The sequence below is a fragment of the Oryzias latipes genome, chromosome 8, assembly GCF_002234675.1.
Source record: "Oryzias latipes chromosome 8, ASM223467v1".
Classification (NCBI taxonomy): domain Eukaryota; kingdom Metazoa; phylum Chordata; class Actinopteri; order Beloniformes; family Adrianichthyidae; genus Oryzias; species Oryzias latipes.
In genome coordinates, this window is record NC_019866.2 from 6,432,820 (window position 1) to 6,447,561 (window position 14,742).

At 42.0% G+C, this 14,742-nt stretch overlaps 1 protein-coding gene across 2 annotated transcripts; it reads left to right on the plus strand.

The window, feature by feature from the left end:
* The first annotated feature begins 311 nt into the window (after positions 1–311).
* On the plus strand, positions 312–12,175 carry LOC101164560 (complement C1q-like protein 2). 2 transcript variants are annotated; one of them, XM_011478376.3, is made up of 3 exons: positions 312–763; positions 11,410–11,544; positions 11,627–12,175. In XM_011478376.3, the coding sequence occupies exons 1-3, from the start codon at positions 388–390 to the stop codon at positions 11,911–11,913; spliced, it is 798 nt and encodes a 265-aa protein (XP_011476678.2). In that variant the 5' UTR covers positions 312–387; the 3' UTR covers positions 11,914–12,175. The 2 variants fall into 2 exon arrangements, with proteins under 2 accessions (XP_011476678.2, XP_023813197.1); XM_023957429.1 differs by lacking the exon at positions 312–763 and adding an exon at positions 10,933–11,340 and having other exon boundaries at positions 11,627–12,123.
* The last annotated feature ends 2,567 nt before the right edge of the window (positions 12,176–14,742 follow it).

A 14,742-nucleotide genomic window follows, 5' to 3' on the forward strand; every position in this document is an offset into this window, starting at 1 on the left:
CACTTGACAGATGTTTATAATTTATTCTGTTACTGATTAGTATTCCAAGTCAGTCTGCAAACAACAAAAGATCCATCTCATCTCAACACAAATAGCACATACTGACCTGCTTAGAATAAAATAAATTACATAAAAAAGAAAACTGACTGAGTGTGTCATTACAAACATAAACTCCTTTTGACATGCAAAATATAATTAAATCTGCTTTAAACCAAATCAACGTCACTTCTTAGGAAACGTGACAACAGTGACATCTAGCGACCAAGAAGACCAAGCACGGGCGACTTCCGGAATGCCGGCATAGAGGAGACACGCTCAGTCTGAAGCTCCCGCACTCGGGTCACTAAAAACTCCACAAACTCGAAAAAAAACAACAGAAAAGAAGATATGAGTGGAGGAAACACGCTGCGGAAAAGCCAAAGAAAAAAAAAAGAAGTGAACGAGCTGACCGAACCAGAAAATATCGAGCACGAGATGGAAGAAGCGGCCAGCGAAGCTAACTCGGACAACGAAAACCAGCGAAGCCACAGCGACACAAAGCTAATGCTAGACGGGCTAGCAAAAATTAGCGCTCAGATCCATGACTTGGACACAGAGCTGCGAGGGACAAAGAACGAACTGAAACAGGAAATATCTTCCCTCAGGCAAGATATGGACCGACAGTTCAAGGAGCACCACAACACTCTGAAAAATCAAAAAGCAGACCTAGCTGAAGCCCAGACACGCATCGCAACTTTGGAGGAGAGCAACATGGAGGCGAACGGTGAGCTAAAAACAATGCAAAAACAGATGCAACTTCTGCGGGACAAGGTTACGGAATCTGAAGCCAGAGCCCGGAGAAATAACATCAGAATCTTCGGGCTACCAGAAGAAGTTGAAGGGGGCTCAATTATAACTTATCAAAACGATTTGTTTAAAAAAGAGCTTCTCATACCGGCGGACTTTGATCCTCAGATGCAGCGCGCACACAGAACCCCCCCGATGAAACCCAAAGCAGGCCAGCGCCCGAGGCATGTCGTGGTCAATTTCTTAAGTTTTGCAACGAAAGACACGATCCTGAAGAAAGCATGGCAAAAGAAAATAAAAGTGAACGATCAGCTCATCCAGTTTGACCATGACTACCCAGCAGAAATTGTACAAAAAAGGCGCTCATACTCGGACATTACAGGGGTTGACATAGCCCAGAAATTTGCACTGGCCCACAGGGCCAGTAGTTTTTGAAAGTTACTGGCCCGACACCGCGCATAGCGGGACCCGCCGCTCCGCAGGTGCTTGCAACTTTAGGGGGGTCCGGGGGCATGCCCCCCCGGAAACTTTTAATATGGTACAATTTGGTGCATTCTGGTGACATCACTTATTTCTACACTTTTCAATGACTGAAAATAGACCATATCAAACTTAAATCACCTCTAGTCTGTTTCAGATGTTTTGAAGAGAGCACTGCAGTGTAGTAGGTAACACTAGTTCAGAAGTTTTCATGGTGCTTCTAACGGCAAATATCGCAATAAATCATAAACCTTAAATGTGTTAAAACAATCTAATGGCAGCTTGAACCATTTAACGAATCAAATAAATCCCTTAATGCATTTGACCAATCGGATGGACGCCTTCACATTGTTGACCAATCAGATGGAGCCCTGTTATGTTAGATGTTTGTAACCTATGTCAACGAGGGTCATTTGGAGTATAATTTTTAAACTGGGAATGGTTATTTGGTTATTTTGCTGTTTGTTTATATACCGCAAATTATATCGTTATCGCAATTTTAATCTCTGATATCGCATATCGCGAGTTTTCCTCATATTGTGCAGGTCTAACTGAGATCATTCAGCTAACTAGAAATACTTACTGCTTACAGTGTTGTAAAGAAAAACAAAATTAAGTAGTTTAACATTCTACTGCATTTGAGTCTGAGATTCAGGTATTTGGAGTTGCCTTTGATTCTTTGACATTCAGCTTAAAGCTTAGTGGATACAGTTTCATCTTCAATGCATTCATTAAATATCTTGCTGTCCATACTACTAATTATACCCATTACTCCATCTAACATATTCCTTTCTATTCCTGCCATGTCTTCCACATCTCTGACATGCTTCAGTCTCTCTTCAGTGACGGTGTCGGATTTATAATCAAATGTAATAATAACCCACTGGCTTGTGCCTTCGTTGTTGCTGTTTAACACTGTTTTGTATTGAATTGTTACATTCAATAAAGTTTGAAAAAAAAAAAGTAGTGAGCGCGTGCCGCGTGGTGCTCGGCAGTGAAAGCCGCGCGCGCGCAGGCGGGAGAGAAGGAGAAGTGATCAAAGGTTTCCCATAGAAACCCTTGAAGTCTGAACACAGGACTAGCAGAAAAACTAAATTATGAAGATGAGGTAAATCTACACGTTTTCGCAAAATTTACTTTATTGAAAAAGGTGAAGAATGTATAAACCGTTAGATATTTTAGTGGCCCGAGCGGACAAGTGAAAAGTAAAGTCTTGTGGTCCGCACTGCTCGAAAAACAGGACCGGGCCAGCGGACAAATGGCTATGTCGAGCCCTGCATTAAAAAAGTTCTGAAGGAGCGGGGAATCCGTTTTCAAACCCCATACACAAGGCTGAGGATTCATTGGAAAGAAGGCGTACAAAGCTACAACAGCGCGATGGAAGCGGCGGAAGACATTAAGAAGAGAGGGATCGATGTCAACACTCCAAGCAGCGAAAGCAGCAGGGGACCGGACCGGACCCAAGCAGCAGAGGGATGGCAGCGCGTCGGAGGGACAGCGCGGCGTGCACAAGAGAGGCTCCAGGAATACCAGAGGAAATAACCACAGGGAATCCGTAAATGGAGTAAAATTAAACAAAAAAGGCCGAGACGGAGCTCACAGACTGAGGAGGAAGGAACGTTGGACAAAGCTAGACTTATGTCTAGAGGCAGGCTCCCATCTGGAATGAGGACATCCTGCCCACTCACCAACGGGGACGAGAGAGGAGAGATGGATCATCTTTTCTCCATGTGGAAGTCACAATTTATGTTTGTGTTCAGGTATTACAGTTTTTTACAATTTTTGTTTGCATGGTCACGGTCTAGGTGCATAAATATGATTGTTATAAGACAAAATGTGTAGTTTGAGTATTGCCTCGTTAAATGTGAATGGGTTAACCACACCCAAAAAGAGGGGGATAATTCTGCAAAAATTAAAAAAAGAAAATATACAATTAGCTCTATTGCAAGAAACCCATTTAAATGATCAAGAACACGAGAAACTTAAAAAACTAGGATTCAGAAATACATATTACAGTTCATACAAACAAAGCCGCAAACGAGGAGTCGCTATTCTGATATCAAACAGAACTCAGTTTGAGACTGACAAAGTCATAAAGGGGAAGGACGGGCAGTACATCATTGTTAAAGGACGAATGGGAGATGCAGTTTTGACAATAGTCAATGTATACGCCCCACCTGAAAGTGATAAACAGTTTTTTAAATCCCTGTTTAACGTTATTGCTGAAGAGGCCGAGGGTATATTAATCTGCGGAGGAGACTTCAATGTAGCCTTAAACTTTAAATTAGACACAACTAGTAAACATAAACATAAAAAGACTATTGCCAAATTTGTTAAATTATCCATGGAAGAACTGGGATTGCTGGATGTGTGGAGAAGCTTAAACCCCCGTAAGAAAGCTTACACACATTACTCCGCAAGTCACAAAGTACATTCACGAATAGACTATTTCTTTGTTTTTAAATCAGATATTAATAGAGTGGAAGAATGTAAAATTGAGGGTGCAGATGTGTCTGACCATAATATCCAGCACATGAAAATAAATATATCAAATAGGAAGAAACAAACAACATAGAGACTGAACGTTGGGATTTTGAATAATGAAACAATTATAAAGGACATAAAAACCGACATAAAACAATATATGGATGACAATGACAATGGAGCGGTAGACCCTACAGTGCTATGGGATGCTCTTAAAGCAGTAATTAGAGGAAAACTAATAGCGAAAACAGCATGGTTGCGGAAAAAGAGAATTCAAAAATATGAAGAATACTCGGTAAAATTAAAAGAACTCGAACAGCAGCTTATAAATAAAAATACAACAGAAATATACCAACAAATACAAAATATTAAAAAACAAATCAACCACATATTAGAGGACGAAATAGAAAAAAAGATGATTTATTTCAAACAAAGCTATCAGGAAGTAGGGCCTAAATCAACAAAATTACTAGCCAAAAGAATTAAAAAACAACAAACTCTGAATACAATCTATGAAATCCTTGATCCCGAAACCAATAAAGTAAAAAAATAATCCAGAGGAAATTGAAAGAATATTCACTAATTACTATAAAAAGCTATATTCACATCCTCCTTCAGCCTGTGAACAAGATAAAAGAAGCTTTCTGGAAAATATAGATCTGCCATTTATCGGATTAAATCAAAATAAACTACTTACAGCTGAAATTACCACAGAGGAAATATTAAAAACTATAAGCTCTTTGAAAAACAATAAATCACCAGGCAGCGACGGGTTCCCAGCTGAATGGTATAAAATATTTAAAGATGAGCTGACTCCAATATTACACAAATCTTTGAACTGGACCCTACAAAATAATAAAATGCCTATTTCCTGGTCCGAAGCAATTATTTCAGTTCTGTTGAAACCAGGGAAAAACTAGCAGTTGTGCGCCAATTATAGGCCTATTTCAGTACTAAATATAGATTACAAAATCTACACGTCTATAATCTGTAACAGGATAAACACATTTTTACCTGACATTATTGATGAGGACCAGACGAGATTCATAAAAAGTCGCCAGACACACGATAACATTAGAAGAACCCTACATGTAACTGAAAGAGCCCAAAGAGAACATATAAGTACAGTTCTCTTAAGTATTGATGCGGAAAAAGCTTTTGACTGCGTTAATTGGGAATTTTTATTCTTAGTTTTAGAAAAAATGGGATTTAATAACAAATCGGTTGAAATTATAAAAACAATATATTCACAACCAACGGCTAAAATTAAAATAAACGGGAATTTAACAGGAACATTTAAATTGGAAAGATCCACTAGGCAGGGTTGTGGACTCTCCCCAACTCTGTTTGCTCTTTTTATTGAGCCTCTGGCACAGGCAATCCGAGAAAAACCCGAAATTAAAGGAGTTTCAATGAATGGCGTTGAACATAAAATAGGATTGTTTGCGGATGACTTAATAGCGTACCTCGAACAACCAGAATCATCAATTCCACAATTTATGAAACTGTTGGGAACATTTGAAAATTTATCGGGATATAAAATAAATATTTCAAAAACTCAGACTCTAACATTCAACTATGTTCCCTCTGAATACATTAGAAACAACTTTAAATTCAATTGGAATATGAAAAGTATTAAATACCTAGGAGTAGAAATAATACAAGACTTTCAACATATAAACATTAAAAATTATTCAGAAGTACAAGACAAGATAAAGAAAGACATAGAAAGATGGTCAACACTCCCACTAGATTTCAGCTCTAGAATCGAAATAGTGAAAATGAACATATTGCCGTGGTTTTTATTTTTATTTCAAGCTCTACCAGCACAGGTCTCCAACACCCAATTTGCAACGTGGGACAAAACAATATCCAGATTCATATGGGACAATAAAAGATCCAGAATATGCAAAAAAATTAAAATGGGTAGCATATGACAGGCAATTTAAACCAGCAGAATATGATCAGACCTTTAAATATTGGACTACAAAAGGAATAACAGCATGGTGCTTGCTAGAAAAGGACGGACAGCTGGAGAGTTTTGAGAACTTGACTAAACAATTTCACCTTGAAAAACAGGATTTTTTTCAGATACTTACAAATGAGAAACTACCATAAGAAAGCAATACAGAGCGACTCCTCTGGGGATGAAGGCGGGATAGTTCACACAATAACAAAGACATATAAAGACAACAATGCTAGATTGATTAGTATGCTGTATAAATCATTGATGGAATATGACGAAAACACAACTTTGAAAGTAAAAGATAACTGGGAAAGAGAATTAAACATAAGGATAACTGAACAGGATTGGTTAGATATGTGGAGACACCACCATACCACCACTGGATCTCGAACGTGGAGAGAGTTTGCCTGGAAAAACCTTATTAGATTTTCCATAACACCTAAACTGAAAAACAAACATTTGAAAACAAATCAGAGCTGTTGGCGCGGATGTGGAGAAATAAATGTTGACCACTCTCATGTATTTTGGAAATGTCAGAATTTAACAGGATTTTGGAAGATGGTGGGTGATCTCACATGCAAAGTGCTGGGATACAAAATTCCTTTGTTGCCAGAACTGTTTTATCTGTACATGTTTTCAGGAAACTTAATCCACCAAAGTGACAAATATTTATTTAAAGTTATGTCACTAGCCGCCAAAAAAACAATAACCAGAAACTGGGGCACTACGGAGATCCCTTCAAAGGAGCAATGGACTTCAACAATCAACAATATGTATTCAATGGAATTAATAACATACAGGCTGAAGCTGCAAGAGGCACAATTACACCAAAAGTGGAAGAAATGGACACTGTACAACAGATAGACATATGAAACACCTAGACTTGACCTTTTTCTTTTCTCTCTTTTTTTTGTGATGTTTGAGATTTGTGTTCATGTTACAAAAACTAATAAAAATAAAGTTATAAAAAAAAGAAAATAACAGCACAAATAAAATGAGGAATGCACATTTACAAACAGATTCAAACACGTTTGGTCAGTTACTCAATACTGAAAATACAGCAACTGGAATGAACCAAGGAAGTAAGACATGGTTCTTCGGCACCTAGAATCTCACTATGCGTGGGGCCCTGCTCGGGGGGCAGCGACGCTGGATGGGCTGCCCATCTACGCCTGGGGCTGGGATCGGCCCTTCCCTGGCTCTGGGACGGGACGGGCCAACCCTCTTGGGGCCCCCGGTCGCTCTGGGTGTCATCCGCTTTGGCTGCGGGGTCTGGGGTGGGGTGGGGGGCTTGTCGGCCCTGTCCTGTGGGGGGTCGTTCTGGGGGGGGTTGACGGGTTGGGGTCTCTTCTGGGGCAATCGGCGGTTGCCCCAGCCGGTTGGCTACCTCGGTCCCGTCAAGGCCTGACCAGAGCTCTTCTAGGGCCAGCGTTTGGGAGTGGGGGCCTGGGCTTGCTCCGGGGGGGGGCGCTTTCTGGCTCCTCTCTCTCTCTGTGGGGTGGGTGGTGCTGGGCCTGGGGTGTCTGCGCCTCCGGGGGTGGGGCCCCTGGGCTGGGTGGGCCTGGCCCCTTTGCTGGGGGGGGGGAGACGGCTGTTAGACCACCGGGGGACAGTCTACCAGCTGTCCCCAACTTACCCCCTTCCTCATATAACCTCATATTAGGGTGAGGGGGGGGGGGTTTAGCCTGCAATGCGCCCTGGGGGGGATTACTTGGCGGTGGCCCCCCTCCTATGGTTGCCTTTCGGTTTTATTTGCACCTTAGACATGTAGGGCCCTTGGTAGGGGGGGTGCTTGGACATCACTGTCAGTAAGCAGCAGATGTCCTCCTAGCACCCTACCCGCCAATTTTAACCGCACCTTAGACATTTAGGGCCCCTTGGTGGGGAGGGTGAGGGGACATCACTGTGAGTAATCAGGAGATGTCCCCTTAGTGCCCTACCCGCCATTTTTAACTGCACCCCACTTAGTACAGACACCCCTCCCCCCTCAATATATACATTCCAACATAAACACACACACACCCTCTCAAACACACATACACGCACAAACATTTTGCAAGGAAGGTGGGACCTAGGACCATCTGTCCCCTACCCCTTCCCTGGTGGGGGGTACGGGCCCCTCGGCAACGGCGGCCGTGTCCCCTGGGTGCCAGCTTCCTGGACCCGGCGGTGCTCTCTCCGCGCGGGGGGGGGGGGTTCACATTACATCCGAGCCGGGGGCGTCCTTCTCCGGTGGGGCCCTGCGTTGGGCTCTCCCGGCGCGGCGGGGGGGCTGCTCTCCTGGTTGGGTTGGGGCGGCGCTCTCTTTCCCTCCGTGCCTCCCTGCTCTCTGGCTCTGGGGGCCTCGCGGCAGTCGTGCTGGCCCTGGCTTGGGTGGCAGGCTTGGTCGCCCGGGGGGCAGTTGTTCCCTGCCTGCTCCCGTGTGGCGTTGGGGGGATTCCGGCTGCCGCTGCTGCTGCGGCGGGGGTCTTGGGGTGGGGATGGCTGGGCACTCTCCCTCTTTCTTTTCACATTCCACCATCCATTTTAGAGGAACATAAACACTCACCTGAGCACAGGTGCTAGCTCACCTTTGCACTAACAGTTTGCATGATTGAATGACTGAAATATTTCACACTAGTTGGTTTTAAGGCATAAGTATGCGTGTGAACACTATCTGTTTTGTGTACATGTCGACATGTGGACATTTTTGCAGCTAGCAGGTGTGTTGATAACATTTCAGTGGGTGTGTGTGGACAGGCCCTGCCCTTTTTGTACTACATTTGAACCTTACCGTAATGATAAACAACCAGTAAACTTATAAGTAACACCATGAATCTTTATGCTGCTTCATGGTCTTATCCCCCCTCCCCTCCTATTATCACCCTCCTACCCCCCTCTCTCTAACGTCCCTCTCTCTTCTTCCCTTCTTTCCTTTTCCGTCCGGTCCAACACCCAAGATTTTCAAACATGGTTGAAATTAATAAAGTTCGGCCTCAATTACAAAAGGGGTTTATTCAGACATACCTCTGGTTTGTATGAAGATTAATAACCCCTATTGTTAAAGTAAAATATGTCCAACACAAGATGCCCTCAGCTCTCATCTGCCTGCCCAGCTGTTGGACAGGACAAAAAAAAAAAAGAATCTCACTATGCTGCTGACCCAAAGCACATAAAAAACAGGAACTGCCTCGATAAAACCAGAAACCACAGAAGAAGAAGAAGAACTCGACATCACATTCTGTGATCATCATCAACAGTAGGCTGAGCCTTCACTTCAGCAACACCAAATGGGCAAGGCACATTTTCTTTAAATAAAACATAAAGTACCAACTCAAACTAATCTTCCCCAGATGGCAATGCAGGTAACATAACTAAATGAGCTACTGGTCAGGTATACACATGTCCGTTTATCTAAACATTAACCAACTGGATGTGTCCATCATCACTCTAATGAATCTTGACAACTCTATATTTGTAAAGAGTTCTGAAGTGGCTGAATGCCGTTTCTGTCCAGTTTGCAGGATGAGGAAGTATTCCTGAAGGAATCTTGCCCAAAAGTGGTCAGCAAGTACCTGTGAGTGCTGTCAACGTCTCCGACTCAGGATCTTTGTGTTTGGATAGACTCAATTTATTCAATTTTTGCATTGTACTACATTTTTTTAAAAAACCATTATCTCCGGATAGATAGATTTGACCTAAATATGGAGATTCTGTATATGCATACATGCTCCTGACCACTTGGCTATATTGTCCTTGAAAAATATTTTAATGGATCTGGGTAAGTAAAGGTAAATAATCATAAACTTTTCACTAAAGGGGAACTTGGTGTAAATAAATGCAAAATGATGTTGACGTGATCGATGAACATGTAGGTCAGAAAAAAACAATGCCTGTTACGTCAGAAGGAAAGGACGATTTCATGATGAGGAAATTTTTGTTGATGAGCTTTGACAACCAACTTTAACACTGACCTACAAAATAAATGAAAACATTTTGTTTTTTTCTTTCATCCATCACTCTTTCTACCTTGTACTTGTCAGGGTGGAATTGGGTGAAACTGGACTTGTCAGATCAGATGACTTTTGTTCTCCGCTCCTGCTCATTCCAGTCTTTACTGGGCAAACAGACACCTTGTTAGTTTGCTCATAGATTTGTTTTCACTACAAAGAAGTTTATCTTGGGCTAAACCTTTTTTTCTAAAGCTTGTTTGATTCTTTTTCACCTAAAAGGCTGAAAGAGCATGCACTTACTTTCGCAATCAAGGTCAACACACTATAAAGATGAGGGTTCGGCATTATCCCTCATATATCAAGGAGTCCTCAAAAGTCTAATTTCTTTGTTTACAGGCAACTATTTATTCCAAAACTCAAGCAACTAACTTAATGTTATCTAGGTTAGTAGCTTATGGAGCCCCCCAGGTGCCAGTGGTTAAAAAAGAAAATTGATTTATCAATTGAGGTCGTACTGTTGCGCAATCGTGCGCATGCACACATTGCTTAGAGACTTCCGTTGGTAGTTTATTCATACATGACTGGTGTTTGACCTGCAGGAAGTGTTTGGGGACCTGCGACTAATGATGACGTCACACTATTTGATTGGCTGTATGTTGGTCCAATGACGTGTAAGATAGTGATTGGTGTGGACTAATTACAGTACGACCGTGGAACAAATTGCGAGTTCTTTTGAAAGCAAACAAATCTGTGGCATAGAGCCAGATGATCTGGGGGGTATTCCAGAAGACACAATTAAACTACCCTGACTTTAACCCTGAACTCTGAATTCACATGATTGTTTGCACGGTTTCTCAGGACTGTTCATTCAAAGCCGCCTCCGCCCGTCCCAAAGCCCGTCTCTGCCTGGATGTACAGTTCTTCTGAGTCCGGCAGCCCGCTCATGCAGAACAGGCGAACGGACTGCGCACACTGTAACAAGCACCCTCCCCTGCCTGCAAACAGAAGCTACGAGTCCAACTGCTCTGCTTAGGGATGTGCACATGCAACTTGCGTGCAAGCACGATTAAGCAATACAAGGACAATTTATTCATATGTAGACACGGTTTACTGATCTCTGCGCACGTATATCAGATTTTTTTTTTTTAACAACTGGCACTTGTAGAGCTCAGAGAAGCCATGCCAAAGTAGTTGATTTCAAAGACTTTTTTATTTTAATTGTTCACTTTGACTTGGACTAACTAAAACCTATTAAGTAAATATTGCCTAACATTTGTCTTCCCACACTGGGAAAATCATTTATCTCATCTTCAACCTCTTGAGGATTTTACAGCAACTCAGAGCAAAAGGGGGAGGTCCTGAAACTGGAATTTGTTGTTTTGCACAATGTCAAAAAGCATAAAAGGCGAGAGAATTCTCAACACAATCAAAAACACAAGACAGCAAAAATGGAGAAGATTGTCCTGGTTATGATGTTGGGCTGCTGCTTCTGTGTTACTGAAAACAATGAAAAAGGTGGTCAAAACTCTGGATCAACAAGCTCAGGCGACATCTGTTGCTTTACAACCATTGCTCAAACTGTCGGCGCGCTGGGGGAGAAAGTGGCAAACATGGCAGACAAGATAACACTTTTGGAGACCAGAGTCCAAAACTCTGACAGAGAAGTGCTGGAGCTCCGGAGCCTCATTGGAGGTAAACATGTGCTATTGAAATTATGTGCCGGAGTGAATTCTAACTCTTGATGTTTTTTGGTCATTCCAGGTACTCCACGGGTGGCTTTCTCTGCGGCTCTAAGGGATTCTGGCTCTGGGAACATTGGACCTTTTACCACTTCTACTCCACTTAAGTATAAAAGGATTTTTTCCAACTATGGTGATTGCTACAACCCTTCCACAGGTATGCACTAAAACAGAGCAAATTAAAAGATTTACATTGATGTAAACCCAAACAGAGTAATCAAGTATCCGTATTTGTACAGGAGTCTTCACTGCAACGGTCAACGGGGTGTACTTCTTCAGATTCTCCATGTTTAATAACCTCAGTCCCACTCCCAACTCTGTTGTTATACTTAAAAAGAATGATCAGCTGTTGACAGCTGTCTGGGACGTCAGCGGAACTGACAGCAATGACATGGGAAGCAACGCTGTGGTCATTCCACTGAAGGTGGGAGACAACGTCTATGTGGAACTGCAGGAAAACAGGCTTGTCTATGATGACGGGGCAAACTATAACACCTTCAGTGGTTTTCTGCTCTTCCCTGTGTAATTAGATTTTCACACTTTGAATTCATTTTAAAATAATTATACCATATTGAACGAATGGTGTCGGTTTGATGAAGGATGTATCAAAAATTAACTTTGAAATGCAAGGATTTTGGGTTTTATTCAGTGAGTCTTGAACATGGTTTATCCCCACTAAGCAGCAAATGCTACTGCCACCTGCTGACCAATCACTGTAAAAGACAAAACATACTCTGTTTTAAGCTACAGCACCTGCTTTTTGTAACAATAAAATCTGTCCAACACAAGAGGTCTTCAGTTCTTATTTGTTTGCTCAGCTGCTGGACAGGACAAGTTTAAAACAAGACTCATAAAAAAACATGTCATCATGGTTTCAAATCCTTCAGAGCTCCCAAGGGTCCCCCTTCCTAAACCAGTATATGTTCAGACCCGTCTAAAGATCTCCGGAGAACATCTATATGATCCAGAGGAGGATTGGAAGAAGGAAATGTGATCTGATATAACCAAAAACTATTAGGTATTAATGCCACTTACCGTGTTGGGCATTAATACCTAAGGAAGAATATTAAGTTGCTTCTCAAAAAACCATGGGCATTGTGAAGCATGAAGGAGTGGCAACATTTTAAAGTTCTGGAGTGGTTTGGCCCAGCAAAGTCCGGTTCAATATCAGAAAAAATTTTCATGGACCGCAGCAATGCTAAGAGGCTGAGAGAGAACTTTTATTTTGGTACATATGACACTGTACATCACACAGGTGTCTTCATCCTCTCCCCTTCCCACACTCATGGTGCAAAAAAGAAGTAAACACAACAGGCAGAAATAACTACGGTAATAAATAAGGGTGAAACAACAAAACTGCTAGATGAAAGGACACATAGGAAAAAAAGAAACTTCAGTCCCACTCCCAACTCTGTAAGTTTTAAAAAGAGTGATCAGTTGTTGACGTCTGTCTGAGATGTCAGCGGAACCGACAGCAATGACATGGGAAGCAACGCTGTAGTCATCCCACTGAAGGTGGGAGACAACGTCTATGTGGAACTGTGGGAAAACAGGCTTGTCTATGATGACGGGGCGAACTATAACACCTTCAGTCAACTACCCCTGGCTGCAGCCTGCAGAAGTGTCTCCGGCTCGACTCGCGCCTTTGACTGTCCCCACAACCACGGCTGGATGAAGCTCGTCTGCTGGACTTTTATATATGTAGTTGTAGATTTAGATAAGTTAATTCTTCTCTAAGAGTTCTGGTAAATCGTCTGTCCGTCCTGGGGGAGGATCCCTCCTTCATGTGGGCACCCCTGAGGTTTCTTCGTTTTTTCCGGAATCCGGTTTTTTTGGGAGTTTTTCCTTACCGCGAAGGGGGGTCTAAGGGCAGGGATGCCAGTATAGCTTAGTCAGTTTGTTAGTTCATTTTAGTATTTTTCTATTGAACTCTTTGTATTCGTGATCCTTTTGATTTCATGTTTTACTTCGAAGCCCATCGAGACGACTGTTGTTGTGATTTTGGGCTATACAAATAAAATTGAATTGAATTGAATTGAAGTGCAGCCAGGGCTTACTCCCTTCAGTGGCTTTCTGCTCTTCCCTATGTAATTAGAATTTCACATTTTGTATTCATTTTAAAATTATATTACCACATTGATCTAATGATGTCAGTTTGATAAAGGATGTTTTAAAAATTAGCTTTTAAATGCCAGGATTTTGGTTGTAATTCAGTGAGTCTTGAACTTAGTTTTTCCTAGGGGTGTGTGTATTGGCAAGAGTCAGGTGATACAATATGTATTCCGATATTGTACCGGAACCAATTTTTTTTAAAGAATGAATGTAAAAACTCTACCTGAACATCAATATGTCTGTCATGGTGCCTGTCAGACTCCTCCTCCTCCAGCTCTGCCTGCTCTGCTCCCTGATTGCCACCAGCTGACTTCACTCACCTCATCTGCCATGCTGCTTAAGGAGACCTCTCTCATCAGTTCAACCCCATAATGCACATCGCACATTGGGGTGGGGTGGGACAGGACAGATGTTAATGGTGAGGTATTGGAAGATTTGATGGATGAATTACACTTGGTGTGTCTCAATGATGGGAGAGGAACAAGAATCGATATTCGAACAGGGAATATGTCAGCACTAGATCTTACTTTTGTTTCAAATGTCTTGGCAGGGTGTTGTGAGTGGGATGTATACAAAAGCACAATGGGGAGTGACCATTATCCTGTGTTCTCTAGGGTTGGTGGAGAAAGAGAACCACCAAGTAATGGAAAGGAAGGAAGATGGCTTTTTCATAAAGCAAAATGGGATGAATTTACTTGTATGTGTGAGGAGGAATAGTCAAACATTAGTATGGAGAGTACAGCTGAAGAAATGGAAAAGAAAATTAGAAATGTAATTCCAAGACAATTCCAAGAAGTAAAGCAACTATGACGAGGGGAAATATTCCATGGTGGACTGAAGACTGCAAGATAGCAGTTAAGAATAGGAATAAGTGTTTGAAACTCTGAAAACCGACTCACACATGTGAAAATCTGTTGAATTATATGAGACTTTGAGCACAGGCAAGAAGGATTATTAAAAAGGAGAAAAGGGAGTACTGGAGGGTTTTTTGTGATAAAATTGATCGAACAACTCCAGTAAGTACGGTTTGGGGAATGATTAGAAAAATGAAGGGTTTAAAGAGGGAATAACAATATCCAGTATTGAAAATGGATGATGACTTGGCGATATCGGATATGGATAAAGCAGAAATGTTGGCTAAAATATTTCTGAGAAGTCAAAGTAATGAGAATTTGTCAGGATATACGAAAGGGAGGAGAGATGAAATTAGGGAATGGCACTACAAGGAATTTGATGGCAACAC

What these genes read in the sequence shown, in the direction of transcription:
- LOC101164560 (XM_011478376.3), top strand. Translation starts at nt 388, where the DNA reads ATGAGTGGAGGAAACACGCTGCGGAAAAGCCAAAGAAAAAAAAAAGAA. An exon ending in GAGCAACATGGAGGCGAACG is followed by an intron (nt 764 to 11,409) that starts GTGAGCTAAAAA and finishes TGGTCATTCCAG; the next exon opens with GTACTCCACGGGTGGCTTTC. An exon ending in TTGCTACAACCCTTCCACAG is followed by an intron (nt 11,545 to 11,626) that starts GTATGCACTAAA and finishes GTATTTGTACAG; the next exon opens with GAGTCTTCACTGCAACGGTC.